Source organism: Molothrus ater, chromosome 5 (assembly GCF_012460135.2).
Source record: "Molothrus ater isolate BHLD 08-10-18 breed brown headed cowbird chromosome 5, BPBGC_Mater_1.1, whole genome shotgun sequence".
Taxonomy (NCBI): domain Eukaryota; kingdom Metazoa; phylum Chordata; class Aves; order Passeriformes; family Icteridae; genus Molothrus; species Molothrus ater.
In genome coordinates, this window is record NC_050482.2 from 51,019,070 (window position 1) to 51,040,146 (window position 21,077).

Sequence of the window (21,077 nt, forward strand, 5' to 3'; positions counted from 1 at the left end):
TCAAAAACTGTGCTGACAGCAAGCATAATTTACATGTGCCAGATGGGGTCTGGACATAATGCCTTTATCATGTCTCTGGAGGAAACCCTCTAGTTTATGCCACATGGTCATTGCTTCATACATTTTAAACTGTGTTTCCAAGAAAAATATGCTGAGGAAGTTTGTGTCACAGGTTGAGGTTTGGTTGTCTGTAGCTGATCCATGGGATCATTCCCCCTCCCTTCACAGTTTTGGAAAAGTCAATCAATTCCAGTTGCCCTTGACAAAGAGGTAAATCCCTTATTGAGCCAGGGTATCTCAATAGAGGAGTGTTGGTTTTCCATTGGGACCCTCCATGGGAAGGTCTTCCATGTGACATCAGTCCTTACTAGATGGAAGGAAATCTGCACGAGAACCTATCACAGAGAAACAGATCTAGAAAAACACAGCCTCCAGAGAGGCAGCTGATCACACAAATCCTTGTTTCCAGCTCCATCAGCCACCCATCCCCTATAGGGGGTGACTAAATGTTAAATTTTCTTCTTCTACTATTTCAGGTGCCATAGTGCACAATCAACTTCATATGATTTTTATGCATATAAAAAAAAAAGGAAAAAAAGGGAATCAGTGGAGTTTTTTTCCTTGATAAGCTGAACAATAAAAAACCTGTGCTATGTGCATTTGCTTTTCCAAAGTGATCTTTGCTCTTAAGGAAGGTGTAGGTTTCTCTAGCCTGAAGGACAAACAGGAAAAATTATGGTTAATATGAATGATCCATTTCAGCTGCAATGGTGGTGATACCAAGAACTTACAGAGAATTTCATTGCTTCAGCTGAGGATTTCTGTGCCAGAGCAAGATGCATTCATTTTCAGAGTTCCTAGGAAGGGTGGTCTGTGGCCTGATGATCCATGCCATTACATCTCCATCCCAATGGGAGCCTCCAAGGTGCAGCACACACAGCCAGCAGTTTCCAGAGCAGGAGAGCACACAACCCATCCTCTCCCCTGCCCTTCTTCAGCAGAGGCTGGCTGGTTTGGATTCCCTAGTTGTCCTCCCCAAGCCTGGCCTGACAAGAGTTTTCAGATGCATTCAAATGACAGCTCTCAAGACTCCTGGTTCTTGTTGTGAGATGAAGAAAGTGGTGCTGCACTCCACTACTGCTGGTTAAGTGAGTGCTTGGTTCTGGATCAGCTGCAATGCTTTCCTAGAAATGGCCATGAGGATTGACAATTGCAGCCTTCTGCAAAATGGCTCTGCCTTCAAACTACTGTGTTTTTCTCCAACACTGTTGCAGGCATCTTTTCACTAAAAATACTTTCTTAGGATTTTTTCCCTTCTGAGGAGCTGAGGCCTCAGAAACAAAATGTAAACAATGGTTATCTGCTGCTGTGGAATGGATCAGGTGGATTTTTGATGGGCCCATCTTGGATGTTTATAATTAATGGCCAATCAAGGCCGAGTTATCTCGGACAGTCTGAGAGAGCTGCCTTTTGTTATCATTCTTTTCTATTTTTAGCTAGCCTTCTGAGGAAACCTTTCCTTCTATTTCTTTTTAGTATAGTTATAATGTAATATATATATATATCATAAAATAATAAATCAAGCCTTCTGAACATGGAGTCAACATTCTCGTCTCTTGCCTCATCCAAGAACCCCTGTGAACACAGTCACACAACACTATTTCTTTTTGAGGTCTAGTATCTTCTGAGATCCAGTCTCTGGGCTGAGCTTCCTGTGACTAAGAACCCATCTTCCTCCTACACCCTTTTTCCACTACCTGAATCCAAGATCACTTTGTTCTTATACTAGATCCCATCCTCCAGGTTTATAGAGCCCTCAATCAAGAACTGCCTGGAGACTTGAGATTAGCCTCTAGCAACTTTTGGTCAGCAAAACCTTCTTGCCAAACCTGAGTTTGGGCCTTCAGCTGCTCTGTGAGGAGCACCGAGTGTGGTGACCACTGTACATGTAAGAGGAGACTCTCACCATGTGGCCTCACACGAGCGGCCATCATTGTGCAGCCCAGAGCAGACAGGAAACGTGATGTGCTGCACTTCAGAGAATTCTATTTCTGTATGGAAAAGAGAAAGGGGTGTGAGGACATGTTTTCAGGTCCGGGTCTATCTATGAACCGTGCAACCTTCAGGCTGTGGATTTGCATTTGTACATCTGCCTTGGCTTGGGATGTGAAGGCAAAGAAAGGGGCTATCTGTCTGCAAAGGTGAGGGCATAGGAAGCTTTGGAAGAAGGTGAAAATATTTTTTGTGTCTTTTTCTGGCCTGTTGAATGCATAAGCCATGCCAAACAGGCACTGCAGCTACTGCAGGGTGGTATTGCCTGGCTGGACTAGCTGCAAGGCTCAGGTCAGAGAAGGGTGGTTCTTCCTTCTGTGGAGTGAATGGGGTATTTGGCTGGGTAGGAAGGCAGTGGCATGGGTGTTCTTGTGGTGTCACACCATCTGCAAGTGTGAGGGTGTGCCTCAAACTTGTTCACACTCAGCATTGACCTGGTTCTACTCCCACTGTGACCTAGCATGGATTCTCTAAAACTGGGGCAACCATGTCTAGTTTCATTCAGGTGTTCCTCAGGTCAGCAACTCCAGCTATTTTTCACAAAGTAGTCCATGGTATTTCTACTGTAGACAGACTCCTGCCCCCACTTTCAAAGTGATCTGTAAGCTTGTGCAGACCCTGAGAGCAATATGAGTGATCCATTTGGGTGCCTAAAAGAGGAAGATATGGGTCTTGCCAGTATCCCAAGAGGTTCTTTTTGCTCTCTTTTGCCTCTCAGCAATGGTTTGAAACTGGTCCCAGAATGTCTGAGCACTGCTAAGACCTGACCCCTCTAAACCTGTTTCTGCACTTAACTGCTTTATCAGCAGGAAGTAAAATGTGGTTTTGTTTTGGTTTTTTTTATTCTTGGCCTTACTAGCCTTTTCGATACTCTGGGGTCTTGTCTCAGTCTGACAAGGCAGGCAAGCAGCAGCTTCCTGTGCACAGGTGAGAGGGAGAAGGCAGACACCATGCGCATATGAGAGAAACAGCTTTGGAGCAGAACTGCCAGGCTGTAGGCACCTCTTCTCCCGTGGACATGCACTGAGCCAGGATATCTGCCTTCATCATTCTGCCTTCTTCCCTTCACCCTTCCTCTCACTGTTTGACATTCAGCACCTGCTGCCGTCCAGCCTCACGACCCCAGGGACTCCCTTCGTCTGGACTGCTCAGTGCCTGGAGCTGGAAGGTAAAGAGGGTAATGCCAGCTCTCTCCCACATGGGGGTGGCTGATCTGAAAGCATCTTAGAAGGAGTTTCAATCTGACAAACTGCACCCTGCCGTTGGGAAGGGCTGAGAACATATTTATCTCTCTGTCTCTCCACAATCCTCTCAAATCATACCCCACATCTCACAACCATGCTGCTTTCTCTCTTTTTCTCTCCTGTCTTCTAATGTGTTGTCATCATGTTTTTCTTCCTCTGAACCTAATCTTTTATCACAACGGGAATTGATATTAAACTCATGCTGGCCCTTTATGAACCCTCTCTTCACACCCCTCTGGCAGTCCCAGCAAGGTCCGGTGGGACTTCCACCTTGTTTTCCTCAGCTCTGCCTGAGCTCCAGGGTTGGTGAGAAGTGAGGGCAGCTCCTTCTCCTCTCCTGTGGGCAAAGGCTGATCTCAAGGTCCAGGTGTCCGGGTGGACGGGGAGAGACAGAGGTTAGCATGAGAAGACTGTAAGGCCAGTCTGTCTAATATGGAACACAACTGTACAGGCATTGTAAGACAAGGAGGGTCCCTGGGTGCCTGGTCCTGGGTGCCAGGATGAGGGCTGCTGCTGAGTTTCCTAATTACAAAGCCCAAATTTTCTGATTCATCTGAAATCATTCACTTCCAAGGCAGAGCAAGGGTCTACTTGGAGGGGATGATGCATAGTTTGTACACTATTATAAAATATTTTTTTATATGGTAAAGCCTTGACTTTCTAAAACGTGGTAAACACTTTCTTCTCCCTGATTCCCCCACCTGTCCCAAACATGCTATTCAAAATGTGCCTCCTAAGCCATGAGCTCTGCACTAACTTCTGTCAGTTGCATCCAGGGACCCTCTTACTCAGCAAGCACCTAGTTATTTCAGCCCTAGGGTTTACCAAAAAAAGAAGCTCTTCAAAGCGCCGGCTGTGCACAGCCGAGGCAGCACTCTCTACCTGAGTCAGCAGGCAGCCTGAGACAGCGCGCACGGACTGCTGCGCGCTCACTCTCGCGTTTGCAGAAGACAAGATTTCTGCAAACAGCCTCTGTGCTGCCCTGTGAACAGCCTCACTGCTGAGCAGAGCACCCAAGGCAGGAGAACAGCGAGGTGCTGAGGGAAAGGTGCAGACTCCAGAGTGGAAGCGATATGAGTTTCTGAACCTAGAAGACTGGCACTGCATCCTAGGACAGTGGAGGCCTCCTGTGAGATGACATCTCGACATCCTCCTAAGTTCCATTGCTGAGCTGTGTTGTGGGGGTGTCTTCTCTCCTTCAGTGTGTCACCAGTACTGATGAAGCCCTCATTGCTGCTTCTGTCTCACCTCTGCCTGTTCAGCCTCATGCCTCCCTCATGGGCATCAGACTCAGCACAAGGTAAGAAGTGATTCCTTTCACCTGTGCCAGCTGGGTGAACAGGGAGGGCAGTCAGCCAGGGCAGTGGGTGCACCATGTATGCTGCTGTGCAATATTTGTGTTGCAACGTGCAGCCAGAGAGGGTTGCAATATTACAGGTCTCTGATATTATTACATCAGCCTACAAAGATATAGAAATGAGTGGCACTGCCTTTCTTACTTGGACGTGTCCAGCAGAGGGTTCATTCAGTAGTTTGGGATGGGGCAGCATTGTCCAGGATGATGATCAATGCCAAGCATCGTTGCTAATTGAGCCACATTGCTGTCTGTCTCTTCTCTGCTGGCAGGTGCCTCCAGCCTCACTTGCTGGTATGACTCACGGGCAGCTCTCTTCTGTGACTGGGACCCGGGCAGGGACCTGGCTGAAGCACCATGCCAGCTGGAGATTTTATCAGAGAAAGGCTTTTGTGACAGGTGGGTGACTGGAGAGACTGAGGGAAAGCAAGGCCACTTTACAAAAATGTAGGCTTCCCCTTCCCAGGCCAGGTGTAGTGGAGTCACTGAGCTGAGGTGTTTTGTCTTGAACTCTGTCTCTGTCTCTCCATGTGGGCTGAGATGCTGGCAGCCACTGCTCAGTGTTTGCCATCTGACAGTCCCAAACTGTCTAGCACAACCCATCTTCCAGTTCCATGGCTCTATCTGAACTTCACTTTTCAAAAAATCCCTTTTCCTTGGCAGACATCCTGGGGACTGAAAGGCATTTTCAATGGAAAATGAGGATGTATAGAGATGGGGCTGGAGAAGGGTGGAATTGAAATTATACAGAGGCCATTTGGCAATTGCCAGGATGAACTGAGATTCAGTTGCACTTTGAGTAAAAATGAATGAAGAAAAATATTGTCCTTCTTTCTCTCCCCTGGCTCTTTCATCTCTTCCAGTTCATGCTGTTTTCCTCTCCCACATGCCTCCCAGCAGAGGGGAGGTGTTTGGCCAGTACTGCAATGGGTGCTGGCTGAGTCTCTGTCATCTCCAGACAGGACATCTGCAGCCAAGAGGCTTACCAGCCAAGCCTAGGACTGCCCTGGGTGCCTGCCTCAAGGACAGGCTCAGTGTGATTCTGTCACTGGGTGGGTTACTTGTCACTGACAAGTGAGACACCTCCAGTTTGGTTAGATTGACAAATATATCTTGGGGCTGGTGCATGGCCCTAGAAAGCTAAAACACTGATGTTGCTCCATGGGTGTGAATCAGAGATTGTGGCTGGAATTGGGGCTGGATGTGGAACCATCCCCACTGCCAGTGAATCCCAGGCCTGATTGACCTCAGAGCTGGAAGAGGCACCTCAGTCAGACACTGCCCCAGCTGCAGCCCCAGAGATGTTCTCCACCCTGCCACACCCCATGCCAGAGCTCAGCTGGGGCTCTCTTGTCAGGGTAGAAGAGAGGTTTCGGTGTAGTGCTGCCACTTGAGATGTACTGTTCTGGCTGACTGAGATGTGACCGGGCTCAGAAGGTGCATGTCACTCAGTATCTGAGATCCTACAGGACTGTCAGTGTCTGGAAGGAGACCTGTAAATCCTAGAGGGACTGAAACAGGCATCTGTCTTTCAGGGCCAGGTTGCTGTAGGTGAGTTTGGGCTCTGTATGCCCTCTGATATCAACAGGAAGCAGAGACGATAGGAAGAGGATTTTGTGAAATCTTTGAAACTGGAAATCTGCTGTTATCTTTGCCTTGAAATAACTGGGATGCATTGACTTCCATGTGCCAGCACATAAAATTTGTCTGAGTGCTACAATGGGGAGAGAAAGTAGGATTAAATCTTTCCTGTAACCTGTTCAGCAAATACAGTAGAAGGTAAATTCTTTGAAAGCCCTTTAGTATTACATTGTATTTGACTAACTACAAAGCTATAACTTTCCAGCTCATTGGAGTTCTATCCCTCACCTGAAAAACCTAAGAAGCACTGCAAATTACCCAAGGCAGAGCATATGACAGGACTGAGGAGATGCATCAAAACCTTCAACCAAAACGTTAATGTGAGTAATTCATCTGGGATGTCCTGGCTAATGACAAAGGGGAAAGGATTTACATATGTATTTTGGGTGTATAAACAGTGCAACATCCAGGGGTAGTATAAAAAGGCCAAATCTAATCCCTGAGTCCACATCTGGGATGGGGCTTGGTGTGTGTTGTGCCTCTCGTGGGTTCCCCTGGAGGAGGGATTGGCTTCATTGTGAGCTGTGCTGACACAAGTAGAAGAGCTGCAGAACAGACAGATCATCAGCAGTGTCCTATGTCTCAGTCACCTGTGTTTGGCCCTAATCCCTTCCTCTGAGGAGGGACGGGCATCACCACCAGCTCTGAGGTCACCTCTTGAACTCTTTTTCCTAGCAATTATCAATACCACTTTCCAGATCATTAGCTACTGTGAAGTGTGGTTAGATGTGTTATGCAAGATGCAACAGCAACACATCACTGGAGCTAATGGTGATGCAAATCTTCCAACTATTATTCTTTATTTAAATCAGTCTTATTTTGGATCCATTATGTACTTCCTTCAGCCACATCCAGTGTCACTGCAGTTCCCATGTTTTCAGAAAACACCCACCCAAATTTGAGCTAATATTTTTATTGGTAAAGTCACAGCCAGTTCTAATGACAGACAAGCTTTCATACATTTGCATATTATGTGCAAAGACAAATTGCAGGGTTGGGATATAGCTCCAAAATCTTTTCTTTGTAATCAAGCTAATTTCTCTGTTGCTTATTCAGTACTGTATGATGTATGTGGCCCTTCAGTATCACTGCATTTCAAGTGTCAAGTTTAATATTAATGTGGTTTCAGTTTTACCAAGGAACATAAAATGTTTTGGTAAAAATAAAATTTCTCAATAAATATCATCCATAGAGAGTAACTTTTTCTCCTGCTTAGTCAGCACACACAGGAATCCCAAGAAACTAGCGTATCACAATATACTGTGCCCTTCTTGCCAATAAACAAAAACAAATCCAACCACATGAAATGTAAATTTTTGGTTCCTCACTCACCACTGAGATTTATGCCTTTCTGCCACATGTAGCTTCCATATTTATTGTCAAGTACGCCTAATAATTTTATGCCTGGGCAATGCTTAGAAATTTGAATGCTTATTCACAAAGTTTCACTGTCACTAATGGTTAATTTTCCCTGCAGAATCAGTGCTTCACCATTTCAGACCGTCTTAACTTGTCTGTCCATTGCCACACTGGAGAGAATAAAACCAAAATACCTGAGCAAATAAAAAACTTCAATCCATTTGCAAATAGTGAGTACTCATCTGCCTTCTGGTCTCTGAAGCTTCCCCATGAGAGGATAGCTAATTTTCCTTCCTCATCCACTCCTATGCAACACCCACAGCTGATTTTAGGCCTTTGTCTATTGTTTATCCCCTGCTACAATGAGCACAATGTTGATTCCTGCCACCGACTCCTCTGTCACACAGTGCCATGCCAGCCACATCCTGTCCTGTCCCATATCTGGCTTCAAACACGTAATGATAGTTCAGCTGCCCTCATGAAAAATGTGTGCTGCAGGAAGGATGGAAAGTCTTGCTGCTCTTCCTCTGCCCCCTCTAGCTATGTGCTCCCACCCTTCTTTAAGACAGCTTTGGCATGTTTCAGTCTTTGCTAAAACAATTCAAGTCACTAATCCAGAAGAAAAACATCTGCTAGGGACATTGTTTTGCTGGCTGTGTGATTTTACCCATCTCAAGGAGATGTCCTGCTGCTGAGGGGCTTGGTGTGCAGTCCTGTTATGGACAGAGTATGGGGATGTCAGCCCTGCTTCTTCTCTCTTTCCAGTAAAGCTGAGGCCTCCAGGAGACCTTCAGCTGGTTAACATAACTGAAAACACCTCCAACCTAACATGGAGCCTGAATATTTCCTCTCACTATTTGGATGGGAAGCGGGAGTACCAAGTGCGGTTCCGACACGTGAGTCAGTCCTGGGAGGTGAGTACAGAGGGGGAAGCTGGGATGTGTTACCATGTGAGTCCTGGAGAATCCTGGTCTTGTTTACGTATCCCAAGACCTGCTCCTGGGCCTTCTCTCAGGATGTAAGCAGTTTTGGTGAAGCTGGAGGGAGGATGGCAGCCCCTGCCCTTTTATCTGTGTCACCTGCTGCCAATGTCTGGTGATAACAAAGAGGCAGATGGGGATCCTATTTTACTTAGTGTTGTCACAAAAAAATTCAGACAGTTCCAGGACAGACCTGAAAGGTATGGGAAAAGCAAAGCAAAGAAGAATTTTCCTTCAGGGTGAACAAGGCGTGCATGAGGTGTAAGGACTTGAGACAAGTCTCCTCTGAGGGTTTTGGAGAAGATGGGTACGTGAGTTGTAAACCAGGGCGTTGACGATGTTCTAAATTTGCCCTACTCCCAGGAGGCTGCAAACTTGCCCATTGAACAGGACCAGATGTGGGCAAATTTTGAGAGACTCTCACCCAACTCTAAGTATGAAGCATCTGTTCGTGCAAGGCCAAGTGCCAGGAGCACCTACAAAGGCATGTGGAGTGACTGGAGCAAGCCGGTCCTGTGGAGGACACATGCTGACCATAAGGGTAAGTCAGGTAGTCTGACCTCAAGGGGAAAATGGGAACTCAGGGCAAACAAGGTAGAATGACCAAAACAGGGTGAGAAGCTGAAGGAAGATGTGTAGGGAGAGCTATGTTGACCAAAGAGTAATAGAAAGGTTGAAAACTGTTCCTCCTGATCAGTTAGGTGAGATCATCTCAGCATCACAGCTTAAGGGCAAAGACCTCCTGACCCCACCTGGCAAAGCCCCTCTGACTTCCAGAACCTAGGCAAAATGCACAAGGTATAAATCAGGGACTGCTTCCCCAGAGCAGTAAGGCCAGATGTCTAACCAGCAGAAGCAGTGGCCACGATTGGCATTTTCCCAGATGCTAATGTTACCTGGGAACATTCTCCCAGCTTCCTAAAATGGCCCAGGTCAGTGGAGGTATTGATCAGTGAAATGCAGTGAAACAGCTCTCAGCTCCTGAGCTGAGGAACACCTGAGCTTGGGAAGCAAAGTCTCATGGAAACTGGGAGAGACTTACTGACTTACAAGCATGATAAGACCCTTTCAAAAAAGGGTCTGAGGTCTGCTGAGGTCTGCATCGGTCACTGTGTGAACTTCCAGCCTTGGAAGATAGAGCCCTTCAGTGAGTCGGTGGCTGTAGCCTCTGTCATTCTTTTTTCCAAAAAATAAGCAGGTAGAGGTTATTCCTTCTCACGTTGCCCCCATCCTGCCTCTGCTCAACCCCTCCCTGTTGTTCCTGATCTTGGTATAAACAGAGGAGCTATGTTTAGAAAGGGCACTGTGTTGCTGTGGCGATCAAATTTTGACAGTGTGTGATGTCAGTGAATAGGATACAGCCGCAACCAGTTGTCATAGCAACCAAGACCCAAAGATAACCAGGGTACCAGAGGCAGAGGAGACAAAGTGATCTGAGTAGCATCTCAAGGACAGGGAAAGAAAGAATGTGCTAAAAATGTTCCCTCCGTCTTTTATTTTTCTCTGTTCTCTCCCAACTGCTCCAGAGATTCTCTGCATGACCAGGCCAAGGGACTTGAGGGGTGGCAGGAGATGAGGGGCAGGCAGAGGAAACAGGCACAGAATAGCAAGACCAAGCAAAGGTGCACTGGGGAGATATGTGTGAAAGAGACAGATTAAGGAATGTTTGAGACAATGCCAAACAAGCCTGAGGAGTGCTGGCAGCCCTGGCAATGTGGGAGCCCAGTCTCTTTGTTCTAACCCTACAATCCAAGTACTAAAATATGGTGTAAAGTTGTAACCTTCCTAGCATCCTAACGCTTCCCTACACCTCTCCAAAGAAAGAAGCCAGTCCCTTGATCCCTAACCTTCTCTATCCTTATCCTCTTGCCCTCTCAGAGACCTGTGAACCCCATGACTCCCTCTCCCCCACTGACCAGTAATGCTGTTTCAAGCCTCCAACCCCACTTTCGCTGATTTTAGGAGTCCCTGCTTTCCTTGGCAATGAAACAGGTTGGTGGACACCTCAACTAGCAGACTGTGCAACCTCATCTGTGGCCACTCCTACCTGTGGTGCTGTTATGACCAGGGAGTTCAAGCTTTGTTTGTTCAGCAGAAATTATCTGTTAAGCAATGCTTAGACTCTGAAACCCATATCAGCTCAAAGGCATCCTACACAACACATCAGAACTCACATTTATGGACCTATATATTAAAATTCTAGATATTATAATATTATATAAATTATAACAAAGGCCCACTTTGATCATCTTGAACAGCCATGAAAGGGCTGCAGCTTCTACCTACAGAATCCTGGTTAGATTTTAACAGCCGTTTCCTCATTCTTTCTCATCTTGCAGGAACATCCCAGCCAGTCCTGCCAGTTCTGATAGTGAGCACTTTCATCTTTGTGATCATTGGGACCGCCTTCCTCATTAACTTACGGACCCTGAAATGGTAATTGAGAATTAAGTTTATGTCTCTGTTCCTCTCCTGTATCTTGTGGGTATTCTCAAAACTCAGATTATTTTTCACCTGGTGTTGCTCAGGATAGAGATGGCTTTAAGGCAACTAATTTATGGTATATAGCCCAACCTCCTGAGACTGATATTTGCCTGTGGAAAAACAACACCACCCAAGATGATGTGGTTTCACCAGCACTGTTGTATTGTGCCATTCTCCTGTGACCTGGTACCATGCCCTGGCTAAATTTAAAACAGCTGCCTCAGCACATCTGTTGCCCAGGGGTTAGAGTGGTGTTTCCTGGCACGGATGCATCAAAATTGCCTCTTCAAAAGCAGGTCACCGGGTTGGGAACTCTCCCTGTAGTGAGGACCAAGCAAGCCTGGTTACCACTTCCTTCTCATTTAAACATTCCAGCAAGAGCTCGGGGCAGGATGAGATGACATTGGGCCTGCAGGCAAAACTCCTGAGTGAGGAGCACAATTCTTGTTCTACCTGGTCTGTGCAGTCCTCACACACTGATAAAACCTATATGATGCTTCAAGACCTCTTTGCCGCTGTTTCTACCCAGACACTGCTTTTATTAAGGACTGAAAGTGTCTCACAAGGTTACTCAACTCAATAATAGGAACAGTGACCTCTCAGCTTGGCACAAGATTAGAAACAGTCACAGGTTTTCTCATCTCAGGTCAGGGGTAAAGAAGCTGATATTCATGCTGATATTCATGGCAGGGAGCAGGGACAAACATTCTCAGGGATGAGGTTGCAGAGGCTGGATGGTTTCTCTGTAAGGAAAGACAGAGAACCATGCTGAAGGACTATTGATACTGAGAAAGTCACTGGTCACTATTTTACCCTGAGTCACTACACAAAGTTGAGGAAGTGCTAGATGTACAGCACAGAGGGAGTTAAAGAGGCCTCCTTTCTCCACAAAGTATAATCAACCCAGGGGAATTGAGTGCAGAATAATGCTGAGGTAAGATGCAAGGAAGAATTAGACATGCATGAATAAAAATAGCATCTGCAGTGATGTAAGGTAGTTTATATGCAAGAGCTAGCAAGCTCTGATACTTCAGAGAGTACACTGATTGCCTCCAGAGGTCAGGAGGGTTTTTCCTTACAACATCCTACAGCAAAGCTTCAGCAAAGGGATGACAAGATGATCCAACCACTCTGAGAAGCTGAGGAGCAGCTTAGATCACTCCAGGCTGCCTCAGGATGACAACACACTGGTTCCAAGGAAGGAGAGGCCTCTGGACAATGCAAGGCATACTCACTCAGATGGCTTGCACAGCCAGTGTGCCCCAGCTATGCCATGCAGCATGCTGCTAGGAGGAAAGAGAGCTGTGGCAGAGCTTTCCCAGTGATGGCCCTGCTCAGGCCACATGATCCTGAGCCATTATGGTGATAGAAAACAGAGAACAAACAGCACACAGCAGCGGGAACTTGGAAACAACGGAGGCCTGCTCAGCTTGTCATCAGGACAGGGGCTGAAGGGGGCAGGTAGAGAGGCTAAGGTGACCAGGCAAGGCAGGGAAGAAAGCAGAAAAACCAGGGGTTGTCTTTCCCCAGGGAAAAGGCTGGGGGAAATGTATTTTCCAGTGCCAGGTTTATCTGTCTCACCTCTATACATCTCGTGGCTCAGTAGTGCCTCTCAGACCATTCAAGAGGAAGGACAGACCCCAGGCTCGACTTTACCTCTTCCCCCATGCCAGGGCAGTACCTGTGAATTGCAGGGCACTCTTTCACCCCCACCACAGTGACAGTGATTGGGATCAGGCCCTGCTTCATTTGTCCTTCTCATTGTCTCTCCTCAAGGTTTAAGAAAATCCTGAAGATTCACATCCCAGACCCTGAGAAGTTTTTTCCCCCCCTTGTTTCGGTTCACGGAGGTGACATTCAGGTATGGGCTGGGGATGGAACCAGAGTGGGGAGAAATGCGGGAAAGGAGCACCCAGCTGCACATGCCCAGGACAGATAGACTACCCATGCACACACGATATATGCACCAGTAGCACCAGCTGCTGGGTTCTCTGCTCAAGTTCTATTTTCTGACCTTCTAAAACCTGACATGCAGCCAAGACATCTCTAATTACAAGAACAAAGAAATGGCAAACCACACAAAGCACAGCATCCTGCTCCCATAATCAGCAGCCTGAGAGACAGCAAGGGACCTGCAGGAGGGGGCTTGGCCTCTCAAGATCCCCCTCCCTCCAGTTCAGCGCCTCCCTACTTGCCCTAGGCTGCCCAGCTCTTCCCCAGATTTCCTGCTGTAAGCTTCTCCTCTGCTCCTGTTGTGAATTGCCATCACACTGGATAGCACTTAGCTATTCCTTGCATTCTTGTCAGCTTCCCTTCTTTTCCCACTCCACTATTCCCTCCCCTAGGCTCTCTGTGAGTATGGGCAGCTGCAAGGAGACAATTACCACTCTGTGCAGCATTAAAGGGAGCGTCAGATGCAAGAAGTGGGAGGTGATCCCAAGGGGCATCTTGCTTTAAGAAGGATGGAAACAAACTGCAGAGGGTTCAGAAAGAGCAAAGCTTTGGAAAAGCCAAGGTATAAAAATACTTAGAAAGCTTAAACTACAGAGAATGAGTACAGAGTAGGGGGATGGGGTTGTGCACTCAAGACACTTTATCAGCGCAGAAAGAACTTGAAAAATTTGCTTTACAAGCCATAAAGGCAATGGATTTGGATGTTATTGAAACCAGTTTATTTTTAAGGATAATGATGCACTGGAAGATGCTGCTCATGATGACTATGAAAATTAGGCAGAAGGGGTCTGGAAGAGCACTTTAGACAAGAAATCTGCATACGGCCATGTGGATATGTCAGAAGCTGTTCAGCACCTAGGAATAGATTACATGAGATACACCTCAATATTGTTTTTCATGTTTCACTTCATCTTATGGTCTTGTTAGGGTTTTTCCTACCTTTTTTATTCCCTTTGTTTCATTTTAATTCTCCATCTTAAATTCGCTGCTTCAGAAATCTCAAAACATAGGCTGACAAGATCCACTCTTAATTTTAATGTGACAGAATGACATACTCTGAAAATCCTGCAGATGAGACATCATGAATGGGAATTTCCCTCCCCATCGTCTCTGGTAACCCTTGCTTGGACACAAAAGAGGTCACTTGATTGCTGTGGCCAGTCAGTAGATGAAACCTTTGGTTCCTCTCTGAGTGCTATACTTTGATAGTCACTGTCTCTCTCTCTCTTGTGTTTCTTCCCCACCAGAAATGGCTCTCCTCCCCATTCTCCACATCTTCCTACTGCGTGAACAGCACAATCCAGAGATCTCCATGCTCGAGGTGATGCAGAAGAATGACCAGGAATCCCGGTTTCTACTTTCCAAGGGAGCCCTGACTCTTGATCCTCCCATAGAAACCAGTGTGCACTCTGGATCCAGCTGCTTCACCAACCAAGGCTACTTCTTCTTCCACGTTTCCAACTCCTTTGAGATCGAGCCCTGTCAGGTCTACTTCACCTATGAGCCTTTCAGCCAGGAGGGCAGTAGCAGCAAGGATGGTGACTGTTACCAGGCTCTCCCCTCTCCAGACCTCTGCACACTGGCAGAGGACATGAATGTGCTGCCCAACAACTTCTTTCACTGTATTGAGGCAAGCCAGGGCTCCCAAAAGAGCAACTTCATGGAAGAGACAGCAGGTGAAGCCCAGCAGGCCATGGCTGTTCCTGGGGCTCTCCAGTCGAGGGAAGGCACTTCACCAACACCGCTTCTGGAGCAGGATGAGAAGGTGATGGACAAAGCAGCTTCACAGCCGGCTGGGGCCGTGTGCCAGCTGGACACTGACATTCTTGACCCACTGGACCTGCAGGACAGCGACACTGTCAGTATAACCGAAGGCAGCGGGAAGGGGGGCCCTCCAGCTGACCCCTGCCCACCAGCAGCAAATGCTGCCTCTTCCTCCTCCCAGCCTCCACAGCCTCCACCTCTAATGCAAAGACAGGATGAGGAGCCATGCAAAACAGCCTTCTCCAGCCAGATCCCAAACACCGGTGCCTACCTTTCTCTGAGGGACCTCCAAAGCCAGTACAGCCATTGCTCTGTCTAGGATCTGCCTGGAGGAGACCCACAGGTGGAAAAGGCCACCTAAGCAGGGAAGACTAGATGGACAGTTTCTCTCCTCAGGACATGAATGTAACTTCAGCATCAATCCCATTGGGACTGCTCGCTAACGAGGCTGGAGAAACCCAGCCAACAAGGACTTACCTTCACAAGCAAATCTGTTCTGTTACTACTGGCTCCGATGGCATAGAAACTCCTCACATTTCTCAAGTGACATTCCAAACCTCACTAATTCATTTTTCCCTTCCCAGCTCCTGGTAGGAGACTGTGCCAGCACTTCCATGCTCTGCATTTTGGTGTAAAATAGCACTCAGCTTTGAGGCTGAGCTGGCATATCATCAGTTTGCCTCATAGTGGCCTAAAAACCTCTAATGGGACAGAGAAATGCCTGAAGATGTTGATGTTAGATTTTAGACAAGGGCCAATAGCACTGCCCAACAGTGCTGGAGTTGATGATGAAATGGATGAAGACATCTCCTACTGACTGACCAAGGGTGTGATTTTTTTTTCAATGATGTTCTCACTTAAAGTTTTAATCAGAGATTACATTCTAAGCTACTTGGTCCAGCTTTACACTTTAGAGTCCAGACCCTGGAGTCTCTAAGACCGGCTCAGAGCCACAACAGCATCAGCTGTCTAAGCAGTGCAGTGTAAAAAAGAAATCCCCATTATTGAGTTAAAAACACTGGGGAAATCCCCTCCCTCTCTTTCTTTCCTCCACCTCTGATGGTGGCAGTAAAAAGAACTCACACAGTTTCCCATCCTTGCTACAATATTTTTCATGAAATCGAAAGCCTTTCTGCCCTGCTGGCAAACTACAGTTATTTGACTATGATAAGCTGATTGCAGAATAGTTCATCCCACATCCTGTATAAGTGGAAAACATCACAGCAGTGCTGCCCATTCCTTCCACTGCTGAAGGGAAACCATTGCCTAATTAGCAGCAAAGATGTGGTGAATGAGCCCAGAAAACTAACCCACAAATCAGCACCTTTACTGAAAAGAAAACCTCAATCCATTTGCAAAGAATGGGGATAGCACAGACTTCATTTTTCTTCTTCCTCTACATGCCCTGATCTGGCTTAGAAAAAGCCACAGAAGAAAAGTGGTAAGGCAAAGGAAGATCCCTGCATTCATCATTTGTACCATCTGTGCATTTTCTTGCCATATTTTTGGACTTTTCAGCAGTGGGAAAATACCAGCCATGTGCTAAGAGTTCTTATCTCTTCAAAACTCTTCTAAGAGAATTTATACCAAAAAGTTCAAGGATATTGAACTTGTTAATGCTTCTGTCACAGCTGTGAGTGTCAGCTAGAGCTAATTCTTTCCTATCTCTCTCTGGCCAAGCATTGAGATTCCTGCTCCTACACTGTTACCTGGCACTGAAGTATGCATCCTGAATGTCATTATGAGTCCCAAGTGCAGGGTCACCCACTGGCTTGGATTTCAGCTGAAAAGGGCTGTTCAGAGGAGTTGAGCCTACTTGCTATTGGGAGGTCTTTGGGAACTATTCCTCTCCTCTCATCAGTTCCTTCACCATCTGCCTCAAGACACAGACTGCTCCATTGTGTCCAGGAGAAAACAGGAGACACATTTCCCAGATAGGGAAGTACAAGGCTTTCTCAGCTGTTTCCTGTACCTTGAGAATCTTCCCAGATGGACTTTGAAAATCCTCCCAGAGACACTGACTCCCTTGCCTCTGATGGGCACTTTGCTATCTTACATGGGCCAAGGATCCAAGCTGCACTGTCCCCATGTAGACTTTCTTAAGCTTTTCTATTTTCCTCCTATTTTCCTGAAGATTGGAAAAAAACCTTCAAGATTATCTAGTCCAAATTTTGACTGAATACTACCATGCCCACTAAACTGTCTTGCAAAGGGCCACATCTACTTGTTTTCCAAACACTTTCCTGGAGAGCCTATTCCAATGTTTAACCACTCTTTCAGTGAAGAAATTTTTCCTGATATCCAACTTGAACTTCCCTGGTGCAATTTGAAGTATTTTCCTCTTGATCTATCACTTGTTATCTGGAAGAAGAGACTGACCTCTACCTTGCCACAACTTCCTCTCAGAGAGTTGTAGAGAGCAATAAGGTTACCCTTGAGCCTTCTTTTCTCCAGGCTAAACAACCCCAGCAATCCCTCAGCTTGTGCTCCAGACCCTTCACCATCTCTATTGCCCTTCTCTGGACATGCTCCAGCACCTCAATGTCCTTCCTGTATTGAGCATCCCAAAACTGAATACAGGATTTGAGGTGTGGCCTCTGTACAGGGGGATGATCCCTTTCCTGGCCCTGCTGGCCACACTATTCCTGGTACAAGCCAGGATGTCATCAGCCTTCTTGGTCCCCTGGGCACACCTGGCTCATGTTCAACCAGCACCCCCAGGTCCTTTCCCACTGGGCAGATTTTCAGCCACTCTTCCCCCAGTCTGCAGCAGTGCATGGTGCTGTTGTGACGCTGTTGCTAACAGGACCTGGCACCTTGTTGAACCTCATACCATTGGCTTTGGCTCATCACTCCAGCCCATCCAGACCCCTCTGCACAGCCTTCCTACCCTGCAGCAGACCAACACTTCTGCCCAGCTTGGTGTCATCTGCAAACTGACTAAAGGGGAGCCCTTGATCATCTAGATTTTCAACAGATATTAAACACATCTGGCCCCTATACTAAGCCTTGTGGAACACCACTGGTGACTGGCTGCCAATTGGATTTAACTCCAATCACCACAACTCTTTGGGTTGGGCCATCCAGCCAGTGTTTTACCTAGCAAAGAGTACACACATCATGCCATGGGCTGCCAGTTTCTCCAGGACAATGCTGTGGTAAGATAGTGTAAAAGGTTTTACTAAAGATTAGGTAGAGACCATCCACAGCCTTTCCTTCTTCCACTGAGTGAAGTTCACCCTGTCATAGAAGAAAAGGCTGGTCAAGCTGAACAAGCCTTTCCCAAACCCATGCTGGCTGGGCTTGATCCTTTTGTTGTTCTGCACCTGCCATGTGATGGCACTCAAGGTGACCTGTGCCATGATCTTCTGTGGCACTGAGGTCAGGTTGATGGGCCTGTAGTTCTCAGATCCTCCTTCCAGCCCTTTTTGTAGATGGGTGTCACACTGGCTAACCTCTAGTCACCTGGAACCTCTCTGGCCAGCCAGGACTGCTGATAAATGATGGAAAGTGGCTTAGTGAGCCCTTCTGCCAGTTTTCTCAGTGCCCTTGGGTGGACGCCATCCAGCCCAAAAAATTTGGGGGTGTCTAAGTGGCACAGCTTGCCACTAACTACTTCCTCCTGGATTATAGGGGGTTTATTCTGCTCCCTGTCTTTGTCTTCTAGCTCAGGGGGGTGGGTACCCTGGGGACATCTGGTCTTTCTGTTAGAGACTGAGGTAAAGAAGGCATTAAGTAGCTCAACCTCTTCCTTAATGACAATATTCCCCTGCCAAGTCAAATAAAGATGGAGCTTCTCCTTGACCCTCTTTTTGTTATTAATGTATTTGTTATTTTTGATAACAGTAGCTAGATCGAGTTCTAGCTGGACTTTCTCCTTTCTAATTTTCTCTCTGCAGGACCAAACTGTATATCTGTACTCTTACTGAGTACATCTTGCTGCTAAGATGAGTACAAAAAACCAGATTAGCTTCTTTGTAAATAAAATATTAAGTAATCTACAGTGTTTTTCTGTCCTTTGAGTGAGGGGAAATGATTAACAACTTTTCTAAACAGGGAACTAGGTAAAGTTTTGCTTGGACTAATATACCTTTAGCTCTCCTTCCTACTCCCTGCCCCAAGGGACTCAGACACCTAAAAAAGAGAGCAGAGTTAGAGGTGATCCTGTGGCAAGCTCCTGAGGACTGTCCTGCTGGCTCAGTATTTTCACACACACACACACACACACACACACACACACCCACACCCACCCCTCGCTTTTTGTGAAAATGTTGACAGCTTTGGAGCTGGCAAGCTGTTAGCGCAGCTTTCACAACCATGCTGGGTGTGATGTGTGACACACCGCGGCAGGAAGTGCTCAGCGTCAGATCTGGCGATAACCGGACCTTTCTTCCAGGAAGACGAGATCATGTGGTTCTGTGTGTGAGTAACGCGGGCTGTGAGTGCCAGAGTCATTACACCCTCAGTGATTTGGGGACCTTTTGGGTTCCCAAGAGCCCTTTGGAAATGTCACACGGGGAGCAGTCACACGCTGTGTTCTCCTCTCCGAGCCCATGAGAGCGTGGCGTGTGGTTCGCAAAGCCACAGAAACACACCACAGCCGTGTTTGCCAGTACCAGAGGCAAACCAAAGATGAACAACAGCACTGGGTGGAAAATATTGGTGTGGAAAATATCAAGCTAACAGCCACAGGCACGAGTCCTCTCTTTATCTTAAGCCCAGAGACAGCAAAGATAGCTGTCACATCCCTCATCTCCTTTCCAAGATACCTTGTTCATAAATAGATACCACTCTCAGCCTCCTCCCACATCTCTTTTTTTTTTTTTTCTGTGAAGAAACAGAAAGCAAGGGGTACTTGCAGTAAAAAAATTCCTCTGAAGTCAGATCTGATCAAGGGTTTGGGTCCTTGGTTGATTCAAAAGCCTGTGGTGATAGATGTGGTATGCTTGCTTAGATAGATCAGATTGAGATTCTACATTTTTTGTTCTGCTGAAAACACCAGAAAATTTAGATTCTTCTTTCCAGGAAAATTTAATTCAAAAAAGTAAGGTTTTTGGCATTGAGAAATATCCTCAGATGGGTTCTGACCCACTGCGGCAAGCCCCTCATAGTGTAAACTCAGAAAAGCTATATATGTATACATTTGTGCCTAAAGATGCTGCTTGTCCTTCATTATCTGTGGAAATTCTGGTTCAAAGTAACTTTTAAAAGTGAAACAACGTCTCAAATCTCTTGATTCTGAAAGCATTCCCAGTCAAACACTACAGCTTTCTACCTACATTGAGTGTTTATCTACTAGAATCCACCATGAGGCAACTACAGCAATGGCCTTTGGTCTTCATGCAGTCCCAGACTAAACCTGGTCCAGTGACAGAGCTGAAAAATATCTATCCCTGCACAGCTGCCAAAACGAGCCCAAGCAAGCCCTGGCCCAAATAAGCTCAACCCCAGGTCGATGTCACTGGCTAGAGCTCAGCCCTGGGTCAGGAGCCACCCATTTATTGATAGAGTAACTCTGCTTGCTCTGCTCTAGCTGCAGTGTCTCTGCTTTCTGTGACAAACAAAGGGCACATACAGACCTGCAGGACTGTAAGCAGAAGGTCATGTGGGAAAAGTAGCTGAGGAGGACCTGGGGCTGGAAGAAAAGCAGATGCTGCAGGGAGGTATGAGTGGCTGTGCAGCTGAGTGTAGGGAGCCCAGTGTCAGCGAGAAGTGCAAGAGACAAGAGGGAGTCTCCGAGGCCGGCATTAAGAGGCACTGTGCTTTGCTTTCATCTGATGAACACTGTGGTAACCAGACCTGGTCTCTGCTGCTGTCTTCCCTCCTTCCAGCCATCTACCCCTGCCAGCCAGCATCTGCTCCATCCCTGTGCTGGGAGCGCACACCAATGGGACCAGAGAGGGTGGCTAAGAAATGCAGCAGTTGCACAGCAACTCCCTGTCCCCTGAGGAGGACAACGTAAGCTATCTGCACCAATCTCCTGGGCTGCTCTTCTCTGCACATCTAGAGGTGCTCCTACCTTTACTTTTTCTGATTTCCCCTGCTCAGCCTGCAGATCTTCTCCCACTTTAAGCCTCCAAACCCTCCATTTCAGAAAAGAAAAAAGCAACTGTGCAGGGTGCACTGACCCACTGCAGCAGCATGATGCAGGACAAAGGCCGAGCTGAAGGGACATGCCACCAGGTTACAGGTCACTGAGGAGACCTTGAGCTGGGGTAAATAGTAATGTCCTGCTTTTGTCCCCAC

At 46.9% G+C, this 21,077-nt stretch overlaps 1 protein-coding gene across 1 annotated transcript; it reads left to right on the forward strand.

Annotated features, from left to right (window-relative positions):
• Window positions 1-4,236: 4,236 nt before the first annotated feature.
• On the forward strand, window positions 4,237-18,832 carry IL2RB (interleukin 2 receptor subunit beta). Its single transcript, XM_036401635.2, is given in 10 exon segments — window positions 4,237-4,596; window positions 4,923-5,049; window positions 6,497-6,611; window positions 7,769-7,880; window positions 8,416-8,564; window positions 8,994-9,171; window positions 10,970-11,066; window positions 12,891-12,975; window positions 14,315-14,360; window positions 14,363-18,832. Coding segments are annotated over 10 exon segments (1,779 nt in total). The 5' UTR covers window positions 4,237-4,514; the 3' UTR covers window positions 15,151-18,832.
• The last annotated feature ends 2,245 nt before the right edge of the window (window positions 18,833-21,077 follow it).